This window comes from Cyclopterus lumpus, chromosome 7, assembly GCF_009769545.1.
Source record: "Cyclopterus lumpus isolate fCycLum1 chromosome 7, fCycLum1.pri, whole genome shotgun sequence".
NCBI classification, from domain to species: Eukaryota; Metazoa; Chordata; class Actinopteri; order Perciformes; family Cyclopteridae; genus Cyclopterus; species Cyclopterus lumpus.
This window is the reverse complement of record NC_046972.1, coordinates 22,440,333-22,456,001: the sequence shown is the minus strand read 5'-3', so window position 1 is coordinate 22,456,001 and position 15,669 is coordinate 22,440,333. Positions and strand designations below refer to the sequence as shown.

At 43.9% G+C, this 15,669-nt stretch overlaps 1 protein-coding gene across 1 annotated transcript in view; it reads left to right on the top strand.

Annotated features, from left to right (window-relative positions):
• Window positions 1–15,669, top strand: part of LOC117733925 (membrane-associated guanylate kinase, WW and PDZ domain-containing protein 1-like) — a 77,203-nt gene that overhangs the window by 44,464 nt on the left and 17,070 nt on the right. Inside the window, exons 3-13 of the mRNA XM_034537869.1 lie at window positions 2,755–2,874; window positions 5,236–5,427; window positions 6,453–6,675; window positions 6,961–7,008; window positions 7,230–7,312; window positions 7,748–7,786; window positions 8,791–8,848; window positions 9,598–9,716; window positions 10,502–10,624; window positions 10,727–10,912; window positions 12,006–12,623. Of these exons, the coding sequence (XP_034393760.1) occupies window positions 2,755–2,874; window positions 5,236–5,427; window positions 6,453–6,675; window positions 6,961–7,008; window positions 7,230–7,312; window positions 7,748–7,786; window positions 8,791–8,848; window positions 9,598–9,716; window positions 10,502–10,624; window positions 10,727–10,912; window positions 12,006–12,623 (1,809 nt within the window). The remainder of the gene's footprint in view (window positions 1–2,754; window positions 2,875–5,235; window positions 5,428–6,452; window positions 6,676–6,960; window positions 7,009–7,229; window positions 7,313–7,747; window positions 7,787–8,790; window positions 8,849–9,597; window positions 9,717–10,501; window positions 10,625–10,726; window positions 10,913–12,005; window positions 12,624–15,669) is intronic.

Genomic DNA, 15,669 nt, shown 5'->3' with positions numbered 1-15,669 from the left:
GCGGGGCTACCTTGGATCTTCTACTCGGTCTTGGATTTCTTTGTGTTTTCAGTCCCTGAAAGCTAATTGTAATATTGTTGGATTGCCTAAGCGTTCAGTTCTACTTAGCTCCACCCTCTTGTGTCACTTCTGGTTGCAAACAAAACCAAGATGGCGAGTGCCAGAAATCAAGATGGCGAAAGCCCAAATGTAGAACTTGTCACTCCCAAACCACAGTCCACCAAACCAATGGGTGACGTCACGGTGACCAGGTTCTCACATACAGTCTGATTGGGACTTTTAAGTCCTACATCCTTGCGCATCCATGATTGTGAAATCATAAAATACTTCACAATGTAAGCAACAGCAGTGATGTTCCAACTACATTATGTTTAAATAATGCAATATTTCCCCGAGAAGCGGAGCACAAACAGGACATCCAGTTACGTAACCCAGTACACGAGGACGCTGGTTGCAGAGTCGTTCTCCGATGAACAAATTGTGCAAGTGTGACGCAGCGTACCGCCTCAAATCATCATTTGGGGTAAAAATGCAACAACAAAAACAGAGCATGATAATGACGTAACGCGTAACCGAAGTTGAAAGAGGCCTTCAGTATTCTGTAATGTAGGCACACCGGATTTAGACGTCCTATCAGTGGCCTCCGCTGTGGGGAATAGCCTCAATAACAGCTCAGCAGACGGCGTCATTAGAACACACTGAGCCTCAGAAACATCTCCCACCATGGGACCAACTCGTCCTGTGACTCAAAGACAACTTCTCTTTCATCTCCTCCCCGGTCCTCCGAGGCGAATACAAAGCAGCAATTTAGCTGGTGCGCCGCTGCCGTAAACGATCGGTTAGGTGATTATATAACCATTTTGTTGTCGTCGTCGTCGTTTTGTTCCTCACATTCTGAGCGCTACTAAATTGCCTCATTCATCAGCTCATCTCAAAAGGATCTTTTTCAAAATGACAGGAAGAGAAAAGCGAGAGAGAGCGAGAGAGAAGGACTGAGCCGTGCACCTGAAATACTTATTAAGGCTTATTATCCCGTTGTTTGTGGGCTGGATGTGGCCCGAGGGATGCAGAGTGTGAGCTTGGATGTTGGAGAGGCTCAGGTAAACAAGAAAGAGTCTCGTGTCAAACATCGAGCTCGCTCACTCGTCTTAGAATGTAACTTTAAGCCATGTTTGTGGCATAGAACTAGCTAACGTAAGTTCACCATTTCGTTTTTTTCGGACTGAAATGTGTATTTCGTGTTCCCCAGAGGATGAATCATCATGCCTTTGGCGATTCCCCTGGATTATCCACACACAGTTGGCTTTTAGTGAAATATCTCTTCAATATTTTGGGGATTGGGACGAAATCTGGCGCAGATATTCATGGTGTCCTGAGGATGAACCTGAGGGTCTTTGGGGATTTCCTGACTTTTTCTTTCAGCGTCCACCAGAAGGTTAAACTTGTCCCCTTATCCTGCGAATTACCTCGACATTTACTCGATTTGGACTGGCAGAATGTTCTTTCGTACAGATGTTTAAAGGTTCGGTAACTTCGGTTAACGTAGGTTTGTGGTTTTTGACAGAAATGCCTCGACCGCTTTTTTTTTGGATGTATTGCCGTGATGTTTATGTCTCCTCTGGGAGGAATTGTGATCCCCTTTTGATGATCCGCTGACATTTCACCTTGTGACCTTGCCATCGTGGTCAGAATCCTATTTCGTCCGACACCTCCACTAAAGACGATGTAGTCGGTGTCCATCGACCGTCTGTCACCTCGCCTCCTTTTTTTGTTTTTGTAAAGACACAATAGCCTCCGTCTCCATTGTCTGGTGTCGGCTTCCTTCTACAAAGTGTTCCCACTACAAAGCGAGAAGAAAAAAAAAAACCCGCCGCAGACCACTAATCGTTGACTCCAGTAGGGGACCAGGCTCGGGGCGGTAAGGCCACCGAGGACAGTTTTTAAACGTCGCTTCAGCCTTTTTAACTGAATTTGAAACCAAAAAGCTTTGAGAGTCTAATCGGAGCTCTCATGTGGTATTCTTTCAGAATTATGTCAAATATGCAGAGTTTGTGCCACTAAAGGGAATCTGTCCCGGTTTGTATGGCCTCTCCAACTGAAAAGCTTTTTTTTTTATTGTACTGCAATTAAACAGTCAAACAACACCAAGGAATGCAGTTAGTGTAGCTGTTCAGCGTTGTAACGGGGCACAATGCAGCTTCGACAATCAATAACAGCTTACGGCCACAGTGTGAAGGATTTTAGAAGTATTCACAACAATGGGTTTTAATCACCGGCAGCTAAAAATAGCGCATTTCGTTAGCTTAACATTAGCCTTTTGTATCTTTTTTTTATAGGGTGCGTGTGAGGCCACTGTGTTTCTACAGTAGCCCAGAACGGACAAATTTCAAACAGCTTTCACATATCTATGTTACCCAAAAGGTCGCCTGAAGTTCTCCGAAAGTCTGTCGGTTTCATTCTGTAACCTCACCACTAAATATCTCCAAATCCATACAGCACTGCCTTTTAAGTAAAGCGGCCGTAAAACTATAATGTTGGTTAGCTTTACAATCCCAAACCTCACTCATGGATTGATGAGAGAATCCGGACTGTTACTTCTGGCGACCTTTGTTTCATCATCTGAATTACAATCACACCCTCTTGACTTCAGATCTCTCTCCTTTTCACGCCTCCCGTCATCGTCTATTGGCGTATTGAAGTGTATTGAACACGTCTTTTAACTTAGTTTGTCTTGTTTCTTCCTGTTCCCCACAGGTACGACCCGCCCCCCTCGAGACGGAGAGGTCCCAGGGGTGGATTACAACTTCCTGTCTGTGGAGGACTTCCTAGAACTCGAGGATAGCGGCACGTTACTGGAAATAGGAACATATGACGGTGAGGATGACGGTGACGATAACCGACACGCTCGCGATGGGCCGCAGGTGTGCCCCGATTCTCCACGGACGCGATGAGCGTAGCGGCATTTGTGTTTCCCTACATGCTGTAAGACTTGTGTGCTCGGTTGATTCAGATTAGACTGTGCATGATGGGGGGGGGGGGGGCGGTGCATTCAGGAGACAGCCGGTCACTCCACATCTGCCCCTCTCACTCTGATTAGGACAGTGTTGTGCAGCGCTAAGTCTCGTACCGACACAAACGTTGGTGTGTAAACATCCGTGTGTGGGTGGATGTGTGCTTTGTGAATTGTGTGTTTGTTCGAGAGCATGCGTGTTGTGCAAGGTCTTATATGTGTGTGTGTGTGTGTGTGTGTTTGTGCGACATTAATCTGCTTGGCACCGGTTCTGCTGTGTTGTTGGCACGTTCGTCCCTTTCACGCAGACCTTGTCAAATACCTGTCCGCGGGAGCCTGCAGGCCATCCAGACAACCACAGGAAGACGGGATTATTGATTCATAACCAACCCCAGAGTTGTTTTGGATGTATTGATTTATACACAGAAACATCTGTGATTTATATACGTTCCTTTTAGCGTCCTGTGCGCCTGTTTGTCTGAGATTATTGTAATTTGATGGTAAAGAGTTGACGGGAAATGACATGCGACAGCCTCCATGGCTGAATTCAAACTGTTCAATAATTAGTCATTTTTGGAAAATGTGATTATTAAGCGAAGATCAATACCACTTTCATGTTTGTGCCAGGCGGCGACCTCCAGTTCTGAAAAGTGAAGCCAATGCTGAAATACTACTGACCACCAGGGGGCGACTCCTCTGGTTGTATAGAAGTCTATGCTTCATGTGTTAAAGCTGCATTCTCTCTACTGACCACCAGGGGGCGACTCCTCTGGTTGTATAGAAGTCTATGCTTCATGTGTTAACGCTGCATTCTCTCTACTGACCACCAGGGGGCGACTCCTCTGGTTGTATAGAAGTCTATGCTTCATGTGTTAACGCTGCATTCTCTCTACTGACCACCAGGGGGCGACTCCTCTGGTTGTATAGAAGTCTATGCTTCATGTGTTAACGCTGCATTCTCTCTACTGACCACCAGGGGGCGACTCCTCTGGTTGTATAGAAGTCTATGCTTCATGTTTTAACGCTGCATTCTCTCTACTAACCACCAGGGGGTGACTCCTCTGGTTGTATAGAAGTCTTATGAGAAAATGACTACTTCTCTCTTGACTTATTCCCTCAGTAAACAGACCATAAAGCAGGGTATGCTTTAGGGGCGGGGCTACAAGGTGATTGATAAGCATCTCTACGTCACTCCTTCACAGTCCAAGTGTCGTCACTTTCGTTAGCTCATTACATTAACACAAGTTATCTCATTTTTTTACATCTCGTACACATGCTAGCTGTTTTTTTCTTTCTTCCAATCTTAATCCTAAACTAAGAATGTAGTATTAGCTTAATAGCAGAGCATCCAGGAAGTACTCTGCCCAACCCAAGAAATAGTCCCGTAACCACCTGTAAAAACAGCAAGATGTCATTTTTACACTTCGTTTAGTTTTTTTGGGGCAAATTAAACAATTGAGACGTAATGTTAGAAAACGTTGGCGGAGCTGCCGGCTGGATTTTGCTGCTTGTCACGAGAGCTGCGTTAGCTGTTTCCAGCCTTTATGCTAAGCTATGCTAACTGGTTTGTTGGCTCAAGCTTCATATTGAACCCGACGGATACGAAAGTGGATTCACATCTAAAAGCCATGACTTAATAATTTGCACGTCAATGTTATTATTTCTTCAAATTTCTATTCCTTTTTTTTTTAATGTGGTGTGCATTCGACACCGAGGCGTCACCGGGGGGGGGTGGCCTCTTTCTCTCATATTTACAAAGAATGATGATTCTCACCAACAAAAACATGCATTCTGTGTTTGCAACACTGACAAAAACAGTTTCAGCCATAAAGAAAAAAGCTGCTAAAAAACAAGCCGGGTTGCTGAGCGGGGTCCATTGTTTCTGCTCGGTATGCTTTCATAGTGCAGAACAATACAGCTCCGCAGCCTCAAACACAAACTACAACTGTTCCGCTTTTCCCACCAGCTGCTCATTTCCACCAATGTGATCCGACTTCATCTCTTCTACCTCTCTGCCCCCCCCCCCCCCCCCCCCCCCCCACACACACACACACACACACACACACACACACACACACACACACACACACACACACACACTCTGCCTTCTTATTTTTCTTATTATCCCCGGCTTCCTCTCCCCCAGTGTCGTTTTTTTTCTTCTTCTTTTTTCTCCTTCTGCAGTTTCTCTCTCAAGCATGCTAATGTCCTTCCTTGTTGCCTAGGTAACTATTATGGGACCCCCAAGCCGCCGAGGCAGCAGCCCATCAGCGGGACAGTGATTCTCGGTGATGCAGGCTCCCAGCAGTCCACCCCGACGCGCACCAAGTCCTACAATGACATGCAAAACGCCCGCGTAGCGCCTGCTGACGACGACGATGACGACCAGGCCACGGAAATGAACAACAGCTTTACAGGTGAGGGGCGTCGCTGCAGCCTCCTGGGGGGGGGGGGGGGTCGGGGTCTTTGTGCATGGAGCGGACGCTTGCTCGGGAGTGTGTGTGTGCGTGCACGAGATAGTGTAATGTGTTTGTGGTCCTCTCCTCCGTCTCTGCGCTGGTGTGTCTGGCGGTTACATCATGTCTTTGTGATGCTGATTCCTTCTTTTTTTTTTCGTGAGCCTTCTGAACACCGCCATCTGCCTGTGAGGAGGGGCGCAGTGAGTGAGGGGGGGGGAGTAGATTACAGGGGGGGGGGCGCTCACGTCCTCCCCTCCCCCGAACGCGCCGCTGTTTTCTGTCTCGGGTGATTTTTTTTTTTTTTTTACCGAGAGCGGCACATTCTCTTGCAAGAATCTTCACGTTAAAACGCTCGGTAATTTATTTTTTAAAGGGTAAATAGGTGACAATATGAGATTTTATTTTATTTTTAATGCCAAAGCCCACACTTTACCTTTTTTTTTTTTTAAAAAGTGCAATAGATGGTTTATGTTTTTTCTTGATGCCGTGGACTCGGTGCCCTCTCTGTGTGTCCGGCTGCCAGAGCGTCGCATTAGCATTTGATTCAAATCCTGAAAAGGCCCACGGAAGTTGGTGGAGGACGTCGGGCCAGGACTGGGGAGCGAGTTTTGGGGTGGGGGGGGGGGGGAGCCAGCTTTAGGAGAAAGAGGCTTATCGGTGGAGAGGTAAAAAAAAAAAAAAAAAACACACAAAGGTGGGGGTCAAAAAGAGTTTATTGCTGAAAGAATTTGCATACTCCTGGGGCCCTTTCAGTACACTAGAAGTGGGTGGGAGCCCAAGATAAGGGGGGGGGGGGGGGGGGTAAAGTTGAGTTCACCTGTTCTCTTCTTGCATGCGCGGAGACATAAACCGTGTTTTTGTTTTTGTTTTTGTCCTGTCGTTCCCCCCCCCCCCCCCCCCCCCCCCACCCCGTGTCGTGCCCTCGTCGTGTCGCCCAGGATCTTTAGTGCGTAGCCTCTTCCCCTCTCCTCTGTTGTGCACAGGTAACCCCAACGACCAGGACGAGAGCCGCGGCGGCACCCTCCGGCCGTACCCCGCGCGCGACAATGCTCCCTCCTGCGGTCTGAACAATGCGGCCGCCTCCACCGCCGACAGCGGCCAGCAGACCCTCGCGGAGCCGCAGGCGTCTCCGGAGGAGCCGCAGGGCCCGATGCCTGAGAACTGGGAGATGGCGTACACCGAGAGCGGCGAGCTTTACTTCATAGAGTATGTATCACACACTCACACACACACACTGAAGCATTTTGTGTAGCTCATTTAGTGTTTAGTGCACAATTATCCCTTCTGTCCGTCCAGTGGCTTGTCTCTCCCCCTTCCACCCCCCCAACCCCCCCCCACCCCCTCCTTCATGATTTGGTTTTTTAGGCCTCCCCAGCCAGCCTGCCCAGGGCCACTCTGCTTTCCCCTGCATGTCCCGATCTCTAAAAAAAAAAAAAAAGGAGATCACATCCCGATCACCTGACTACCTCCACCTCTCTGTCCTCTCCGCAGCACGGCAAAGGCACGCCACCCGGACACGGCTGTGTGTTTTCAGAGCTTGTATGTTCATTTCTTGCTATCACAGATTTTTTTTTTTTTTTTTTTTACAGTACGTTCTTGTTTTTTTTTTTGTGTCTCTTTTCGCAGCGGGGCGACCTGTAAACTTGCCGACGCGGCTCTCTCTCTAAACTCTTACGTCGCCCCCCCCCCCCCTGCTGTGGTTTTTCATTGTGCGGTGGGTTTTTGACTGACTCTCTCTCTCGTTTGTTTCCCCTCTACAGCCACAACACAAAGACCACGTCGTGGATGGACCCCCGGTGTCGAGACAAAGCCCCCCGGCCGATGGAGGAGTGCGACGACGATGGTGAGCTGCTTCCACTGCCCCCCCCCCCCTCTCCTCCTCTCTGAGAAGCAAAACTTCCCAGGGAGGTGGTTACGAAGCACCAGTGTCGTTTGTTGTTCTTTCACAGCTGTTGTCACATTAAAATTCCCACATAAACACCGCTTAATGAATCCCGAATTGGCGGGCGAGTCAGTCCAGAAGTGGGGATCACCGATTGTAGAATTGCACCATCTAGTGGTGAAAGTCAAAACTGCGCTTCTCCGGTTTTGTTTACATGTTGTTGGATGTAAAGTTTCTGAAACTAAGGGGTTTCTGTTTTCCTATTTGCCTTTTCTCCATTCTTTATTTACTCCCCCTCCGCCGCCCCCCACCTCTCCTCTGCTATCCATCCTCCCCCCCCCCTCTTTTCTATTCTTCATTTTGTTTTCTCTTTTCCATCCTGCTTTCATTTTGGAGAAGAAGGGATACACACGGAGGAGCTGGAGACGGATCTGGGTAAGATTTATTTTACATTTTGGTTGTTTAAAACAAAAAGGACGATCGAGTCGACTCATTTTTTTAAAGGAAAAAGAGTCATTAAAACATTAATATTTAAACCTTTTAATCTTGATGGCATGTTTTATTCTCACAAGGCAATCAACAGGGTTGCATTTCAAAATAGTGTCGAAAAAATGTAATTGTCCCGACGAAATTCTGCGTACTTCATGTAGACGACGATGAGATGTTTTAATTTATTTTTCATAAATATTCAGAAAGAAAAATGTTTATAAAGATGCTCAACTTCCCTTAAGTGGAATTAAAATTATTGTAAAAAAAAATAGATATATTAAATTCCTCAGACTACAAAAAACTAACTAGGTTTATTAGATTAAATGACAGTTATGACTTAATCCAATTTTCTGATATTAAATTATTTATTGAGTGAGCACTGGTAATGTGATGCAACAGACTTTAATTTGATCTTTTTTAATTTATTTCTCTACTTTTTAAATGTTCCCCTCTTGAATTTCAGCCCATAATATCTCACATTATTAATCCTTAGCCTGAGATACACTGTGCTGTATTTTGATTTAATCTTTGTTCTCGATCATAGTTCTGCCTTTTTAAAGGAACAATTTGTCATATTTAGGCAGAATCGGACTATAATATTCATAAGTATGTTTTTCTTTGGCATTTAAATCACCTAAAAATAAAATAACGTTGTGTTTTAGTCGTTTTTCATCAATATAAATAGGGTGTCGTCCTCACGATGCCCGACAACATGTGTCTACGGGAGCCCAGAAGGGTCAAACCCAACGACGCTGGCTCTAGATTGGGACGTTTACCTTTTTGGGGGATATTATTGATTGTAAAATACAGTCTCCTTTTATAAAAAGTGTTTACAGGACTTTGGGGATTTAAAGTAGAAGCCGCCAAATTTTTCAAAATAAAATAGAAAAATAGAGAAAGTATTAATCAGTTGTTTTTATTAATGTTGTGTATCGCCTTCTGTGTTTCAGAGCTGCCTCCGGGATGGGAACGGATAGAAGACCCAGTGTACGGGGTGTACTACGTGGAGTGAGTTGATCACCTCGTTGACACAAGGAGCTCGTTTTCATGTGCCAGATAGTCAAACTGACTGGAAATGGAAATTGTAGGCCTATTAATTGATAAATAAAATCAAAGACAATTGGGGAAAAAAAAAACTTTTACTTTATTGTCATCTATAATGATTTTTCTCAGAAAAAACATGCAAATTCTTAGGAAATAATGTATTTTATTTTAATTAATTATTTGCTTTGAATAAAAAAAATTGGGGCTCATTACCAGTTTTTTATTTGTGAATTATAAAATGATGTATTTTATTTTAATTAATTATTTGCTTTGAATAAAAAAAGTTTGGTGCTCATTAGCAGTTTTTAATTTGTGAATTTATAAAATAATGTATTTTATTTTAATTAATAATTTGCTTTAAATTAAAAAATATGTTGGGCTCATTAGTAGTTTTTAATTTGTGACTTATGTAATGTATTTTAATTAATTATTTCATTTAAAAAAAAAAAAAATGTGGGGCTCATTAGTAGTTTTTTATGAATTATAAGCTGCTTAGAGCTGATGTTAGGAAGTTAAACAGGTCATATAGTTCCCTCTCTAATATCTCTTTAATATTTCCTTAAAAACATGTCCTTCAAACAACAATTTGAACACATGGTGATAACGTTGTAATTTGCCACGCCCCTGCGTCTCTGCACTTTTAATTTTTTTTGGGGGGGTATATTAATCTTTACCCCTGTCCCACCGTGTCTCCTCCCCTCCCACTGCCTCAGTCACATAAACAGGAAGACCCAGTACGAGAACCCGGTGGTGGAGGCGCGGCGTCGGAAGATCCTGGAGCAGCAGCCGCAGCCGCAGCCGCAGCCTCCAGAAGGTGAGCGGTATATTCGAGGTTCGTTTCCTGCCCTGGCACGGCACCATTTCTTTCTTTCTTCATGTCTGTGAGCGTCGTCGTCCTTCTCGTTCGTCCCGTGCTCGCCAGGGCTTTCGGCCAGACGGCAAAGAAACATTAAAAAAAAACATTTTTATTCTTCTAAAAGCAACATTTTTGGGAGTAAATTCAGAGCTGGCCTGAGCCCTGGTGTCGTCTTTTTGGTGTTTTATAGGTTTTAATTTGATAAATGCTGTGTGTCATTCTGTATTTGATCATTTTATCTGCTTGAACATGAACAAAAAAACGGGGGGAGAAGCTGAAAGGGAAAAGGCTGCATGCTGGTGCTCTGAGAACAACAACAACAACAACAACAACAACAACAACTTAGTTGCGACTTGCGGCTCATGGAGGCAATTAAAGGCGTTTTAAAACACCTGTGCTCCTTCTCTGAGTCATAGTTAGATATGAAGGCACTCACGTATCCATATAAAAGGTCCATAAATCTGTCGTCCATACGTCCATAAATCAGAAAATTCTGTTCAACAACCATAAATAAACTGATTTCTGTTGTGAACAAACCCCTCTGAACAAACCCCTCTGCATAAAGCTTCATAATATATAGTTTATATTAATAAATGTGTATAAATGAGTCTCTGGATGCTGTGTGAACAAACCCCTCTGCATAAAGCTCCCATACAACAGTATGTGCCGTGTGTGTGTGTGTGTGTGTGTGTGTGTGCGTGTGTCAATACACTCGTGTGTGTGTGTCGATGACGCCTGCGTGTCCCATCGTGTCCTCACAGAGTGGATCGAGGAGCACTCGTCGGCGGCGACCCCGTTGGCGAACTACGCCTCGAACCACCTGGAGACCTACAGGGACCCCCAGAGACCCCCCACGCTGCCCCCCATGCCCACAGGAGCCAAACGTAAATCCACACACACACACACACACACACACACACACCGCCTTGCTTGTCCTATGACATGCTTGATGTTGTAACGTCTCCGTTTGCCCCCCCCACCCCCAGGAGGGAAGCCGTTCTTCACCAGGAACCCCGCGGAGCTGAAAGGAGTCTTCATCAACACCAAGCTGAAGAAGAGCCGGCGCGGCTTCGGCTTCACCGTTGTCGGGGGCGACGAGCCGGACGAGTTCCTGCAGATCAAGAGCCTGGTGCTGGACGGGCCGGCGGCCGTGGACGGCAAGATGGAGACAGGTGCAGTGGGCGGGGCCTCTATATCCACAGGGGGGCGCTGTTTTCATTCCACACACACACACACACACACTCTGCCGCCTGCAGCCATCTTCACTTTGACATCTCTGAGGTTCTCCCTCCCGGGAAAGAGTACTTGAGGGTTCCTTTTTTTATTTTTATTTTTTAGCCCTCCATAAGTCTGAAATGAATATCCCATAATGCAATGCAACAACAGAGGAATTAAATGAACCAATCTGTTGATAATAAACACGCGTCACGGTCACATAGCACTGTACTGTTTTGCTTCAGCGGTGCCATTTTAGGTTCTGCTGTGGTCCCCGGTTCTGCTGCATTGATTTTCGGGCTCCATGTTTGGGCCCCTTTTACAGAACTTTAATGTTCTTATATTAAACGACTAAATAATAAACATCACCAGCTGTTGAATTCACTTAAAACCCCACACTCTTTTATATATATGTGTGCTAACTAGAACCATATTGGGGTTCCACAAATTGTCCTTTATGGGAGAACCCCTTTTTGGTTACCCCAGTAGAACCTTTTTGTAAATGTTTTACATGGAACCTACGTTCGGAGGGTTCTAACCTAATTTCCAACATGAAGGGTTATACCTTAGCGCCACCTGTGGAAGGTTCTAATCCAGAACCCAGTGTGCAAGGTTCTATAGAGCAGTGGTTCTCAACCTATTTTTTTTTTTTACCCCCCTAACCCAGTGCGAAGCATTTTTGGTTTAATACACATTAATATAGACTATATACAATTCAGTTTATGAACTTACTCATTATTTTTAAGGGATTTTTGAATGGATGCTTAAATATATATATATTTTTTTAATCTCACGTAGCCCCTCTAGTGCCTTCACGCACCGCCATTTGAGAACCGTGGGGTTCTGCCGAGAACCCTTTTATATTCCACCGGTTTTATCCAGAACCTACTACATCGTTGACAATCAATTTTTTGGAGGAGGGTGGGCTTTTAAATCATTTTTTAAATATTCAATATTGATTTAAAAATAAATTTAAAAACGTATTTCCGAGAGAACGCCTACGTACGCGCGTGTAAGACGGCGTCGCTCACCGGTCGATGTTCTCCGCAGGCGACGTCATCGTCAGCGTGAACGACACCATCGTGCTGGGCTACACCCACGCCCAGGTGGTGAAGATCTTCCAGTCCATCCCCATCGGCTCCATGGTGGACCTGGCGCTCTGCCGCGGCTACCCGCTGCCCTTCGACCCCGACGACCCCAACACCAGCTTGGTGACCTCGGTGGCGATCGTGGACAAGGAGCCGATCATCGTCAACGGCCAGGAGGCGTTCCACTCGCCCTCCGGCAAGGCCGGCGCCGTCAACGGCGCGAGGGACCTGCTGCGGCCTCGCAGCCCCTCGTCCGAGATGGCGTCCGACGGCTCGCACGGCTACTCCAGCAGCGACGTGGTCAACCTGGCGTCGTCCATCGCCACGCAGCCGGAGCTCATCACCATCCACATGGAGAAGGGCGACAAGGGCTTCGGCTTCACCATCGCCGACAGCCTGACGGGCGGCGGGCAGAAGGTCAAGCAGATAGTGGACTACCCGCGCTGCCGCGGCCTGAAGGAGGCGGACATCCTGATGGAGGTCAACAAGAGGAACGTCCAGAACATGAGCCACAATCAGGTGGTGGACCTGCTCAGCAAATGCCCCCGAGGCAGCGAGGTCACCATGCTGGTGCAAAGAGGTACGTGCTGGATGGGATAAAACGAGAAGGAGTGGGAGACTGGAGATGGGCGAATGGGGGGTTCAGGGACTCGTATATATGTTGTGAATACGGAGATGCAGCTGAGTTGGACCTCCGGGTCACTGCTGTCGTCCTATGTTTGCATAAATCCTAAAAAAAAATTTTTTTAAAAAGGTTATTGTTTATTTTCTGCTCTGGAAGTGTTTTATTTTGAAAAATCCCGATTTTAATTTTTATTTTCTGCTCTGGAAGTGTTTTATTTAGAAAAAATCCCGGTTTTAATTTTTATTTTCTGCTCTGGAAGTGTTTTATTTAGAAAAAATCCCGGTTTTAATTTGAATTTTCTGCTCTGGAAGTGTTTTATTTTGAAAAATCCCGGTTATTTATTTATCACGGTTATTTTATTTTATTTTTTAAACACGATAGCCGTAATGAACGAATGAGAGGAGCTCATTTCTGAATGTTTTCATTGCTTTTGATTAGAAAATTATGGTTTTGAAGGATTTTTATTGCTATAGTTAATTCTCTCCATCTAAACCCTTGATGGCGCCTAATTTTTTGTTTAAAAAAAATATATATTTCATACGTTCGCTTGACAATTATACACGATAATTGGTTGATGGAGTAGGGCTGAATTAGAAGTAGTGCAATACAAAACAATATTACACACACTGGAACTATTATTTTCTTGCTATATTTTACCTTATTTATTTATTTTTAAAAGCCATTTTATCATTTATTATTTTATTAAAAGAGACACAAAGTCACACATTTAGGACCAAAGTCTCAACATTTCGAGCGACACAAATTATTGTTTTTCCTTTCATAATATCTTTAAAAAATGTTAATTATCTTTTGGGGTGTTTTTTTGGACCATTGTTCACACAAAACAAGCCATTTTAAAGATGCCGTCTCGGGTTTGCGGGGCGTCACAGAATAAACATCGTTCAACTGTAGAAGAAGAAGTCCGATAAGAAGAGAAAAGCTTGGTTTAGAGGAGTGTGAGGAAGAGGAGGAGGAGGAAGAGGAGGAGGCACAAGGTGGACTTCAGCTGGAGGAGAAGAAGCTTTAATCTGTTCCTCCGTGACTCGGAGTCAGCAGTCTGATTTTAAGAGAGGGCTCGAAGCTCAAAGGCGAACAGACGACGACTTTGTTTGTTTTTATGATGTTTACAACACGAATGCATTTATTTGCATAATATAGATTAAAGTATAGGAAGCAAATAAAGTAAAGGAAGAACATTAAGTACAGGAAGAAAATGAAGTAAAGGAAGAACATTAAGTACAGGAAGAAAATGAAGTAAAGCAAGCAAAAGAAGAAAATTAAGTAAAAGAAAGTAAAGGAAGTAAAGGAAGCAAAAGAAGTAAAGGAAGCAAAGGAAGTAAAAGAAAGCAAAGGAAGTAAATGAAATAAAGGAAGCAAAGGAAGTTAATGAAGTAAGAAATCAAAGGAAGTAAAGGAAGTAAAGGAAGCAAAGGAAGTAAAGGAAGCAAAGGAAGTAAATGAAGTAAGAAAGCAAAGGAAGTAAAGGAAGCAAAGGAAGTAAAAGGAAGCAAAATAAGTAAAGGAAGCAAAGGAAGTAAAGGAAGTAAGAAAGCAAAGGAAGTAAATGAAGTAAAGGAAGCAAAAAAAGTAAAGGAAGCAAAGGAAGCAAAGGAAGTAAATGAAGTAAGAAAGCAAAGGAAGTAAATGAAGTAAGAAAGTAAAGGAAGCAAAGGAAGTAAAAGGAAGCAAAATAAGTAAAGGAAGCAAAGGAAGTAAAGGAAGTAAGAAAGCAAAGGAAGTAAATGAAGTAAAGGAAGTAAAAGAAAGCAAAGGAAGTAAATGAAGTAAAGGAAGCAAACAAAGTAAATGAAGTAAAGGAAGCAAAGGAAGTAAAAGAAAGCAAAGGAAGTAAATGAAGTAAAGGAAGTAAAAGAAAGCAAAGGAAGTAAATGAAGTAAAGGAAGCAAACAAAGTAAATGAAGTAAAGGAAGCAAACAAAGTAAATGAAGTAAAGGAAGCAAATTAAGTAAAAGAAAGCAAAGGAAGCAAATGAAGTAAAAGGAAGCAAAGGAAGTAAAGAAGGTAAACTTCAAGTTCTGCCGAGCATAAAAGATAACATCTGGTCGCTTTCACACTCTGGATCTTCTTCCCCGTTAAAAAAAAAAAGGAGGCCCAGGCCGCCATCTTTTACTCCTCCATCTTGTCTTCCCCGCCCGTTGTTGCCATGACAATCGTCTCCCCTGAGAGAGACGGCGGAGAAAAGAGGAGAGAGGGATTCAGAGATGGAGGAGAGTAACTTGTGTGTGTGTGTGTGGACCCACCAAGGCCACCGCTTCAACAGCCTATTGAAATTCAGTTTGAATGACCCTTTACAAAACATACACACATTTACACCCACACAAACTGCACAAAGACGTTCTTTCCTTCGTTTTTATTGAACTTCATCTAAACTCATCTCCATCCTGGTGAGAAAAAAAAAAAAAAATTCTTAAGGAAACTAAAAGAAGGCTGAATTCCCCCCGTGCCCAAGTTCTTGTAAACTTTTTTTACAGGGGAGCAATAACAACAACAACAACAAAATGTTGTTGCACAACGACGACCTTGAACCTCGAAGGACTTCTTTTTTTAAAAGGTTAATTAAAGCGACACGCTCCTTTTATCACCGGTACAGCTAATTACTATAATAATAATACATTTTATTTATATAACGCTTTTTAAGACACTTTACAAACATCAACACACAAATATATTCACTAAAAACATAGAATACACATTTGTATGACATGTAATGTAAAGTAGACAACTTATTGTTTTTAGAGCCGTTCAGGAGGCCGTTCAGTAAAGGAAGCAAAGGAAGCAAAGGAAGCAAAGCAAGTAAAGGAAGCAAAGGAAGTAAATAAAGGAAGCAAATGAAGCAAAGGAAGTAAAGTAAATAAAGGAAGCAAAGGAAGCAAATCAAGCAAAGGAAGCAAATGAAGCAAAGGAAGTAAAGTAAATAAAGGAAGCAAAGGAAGCAAATCAAGCAAAGGAAGTAAAGGAAGCAAAGGCAGTAAAGGAAGCA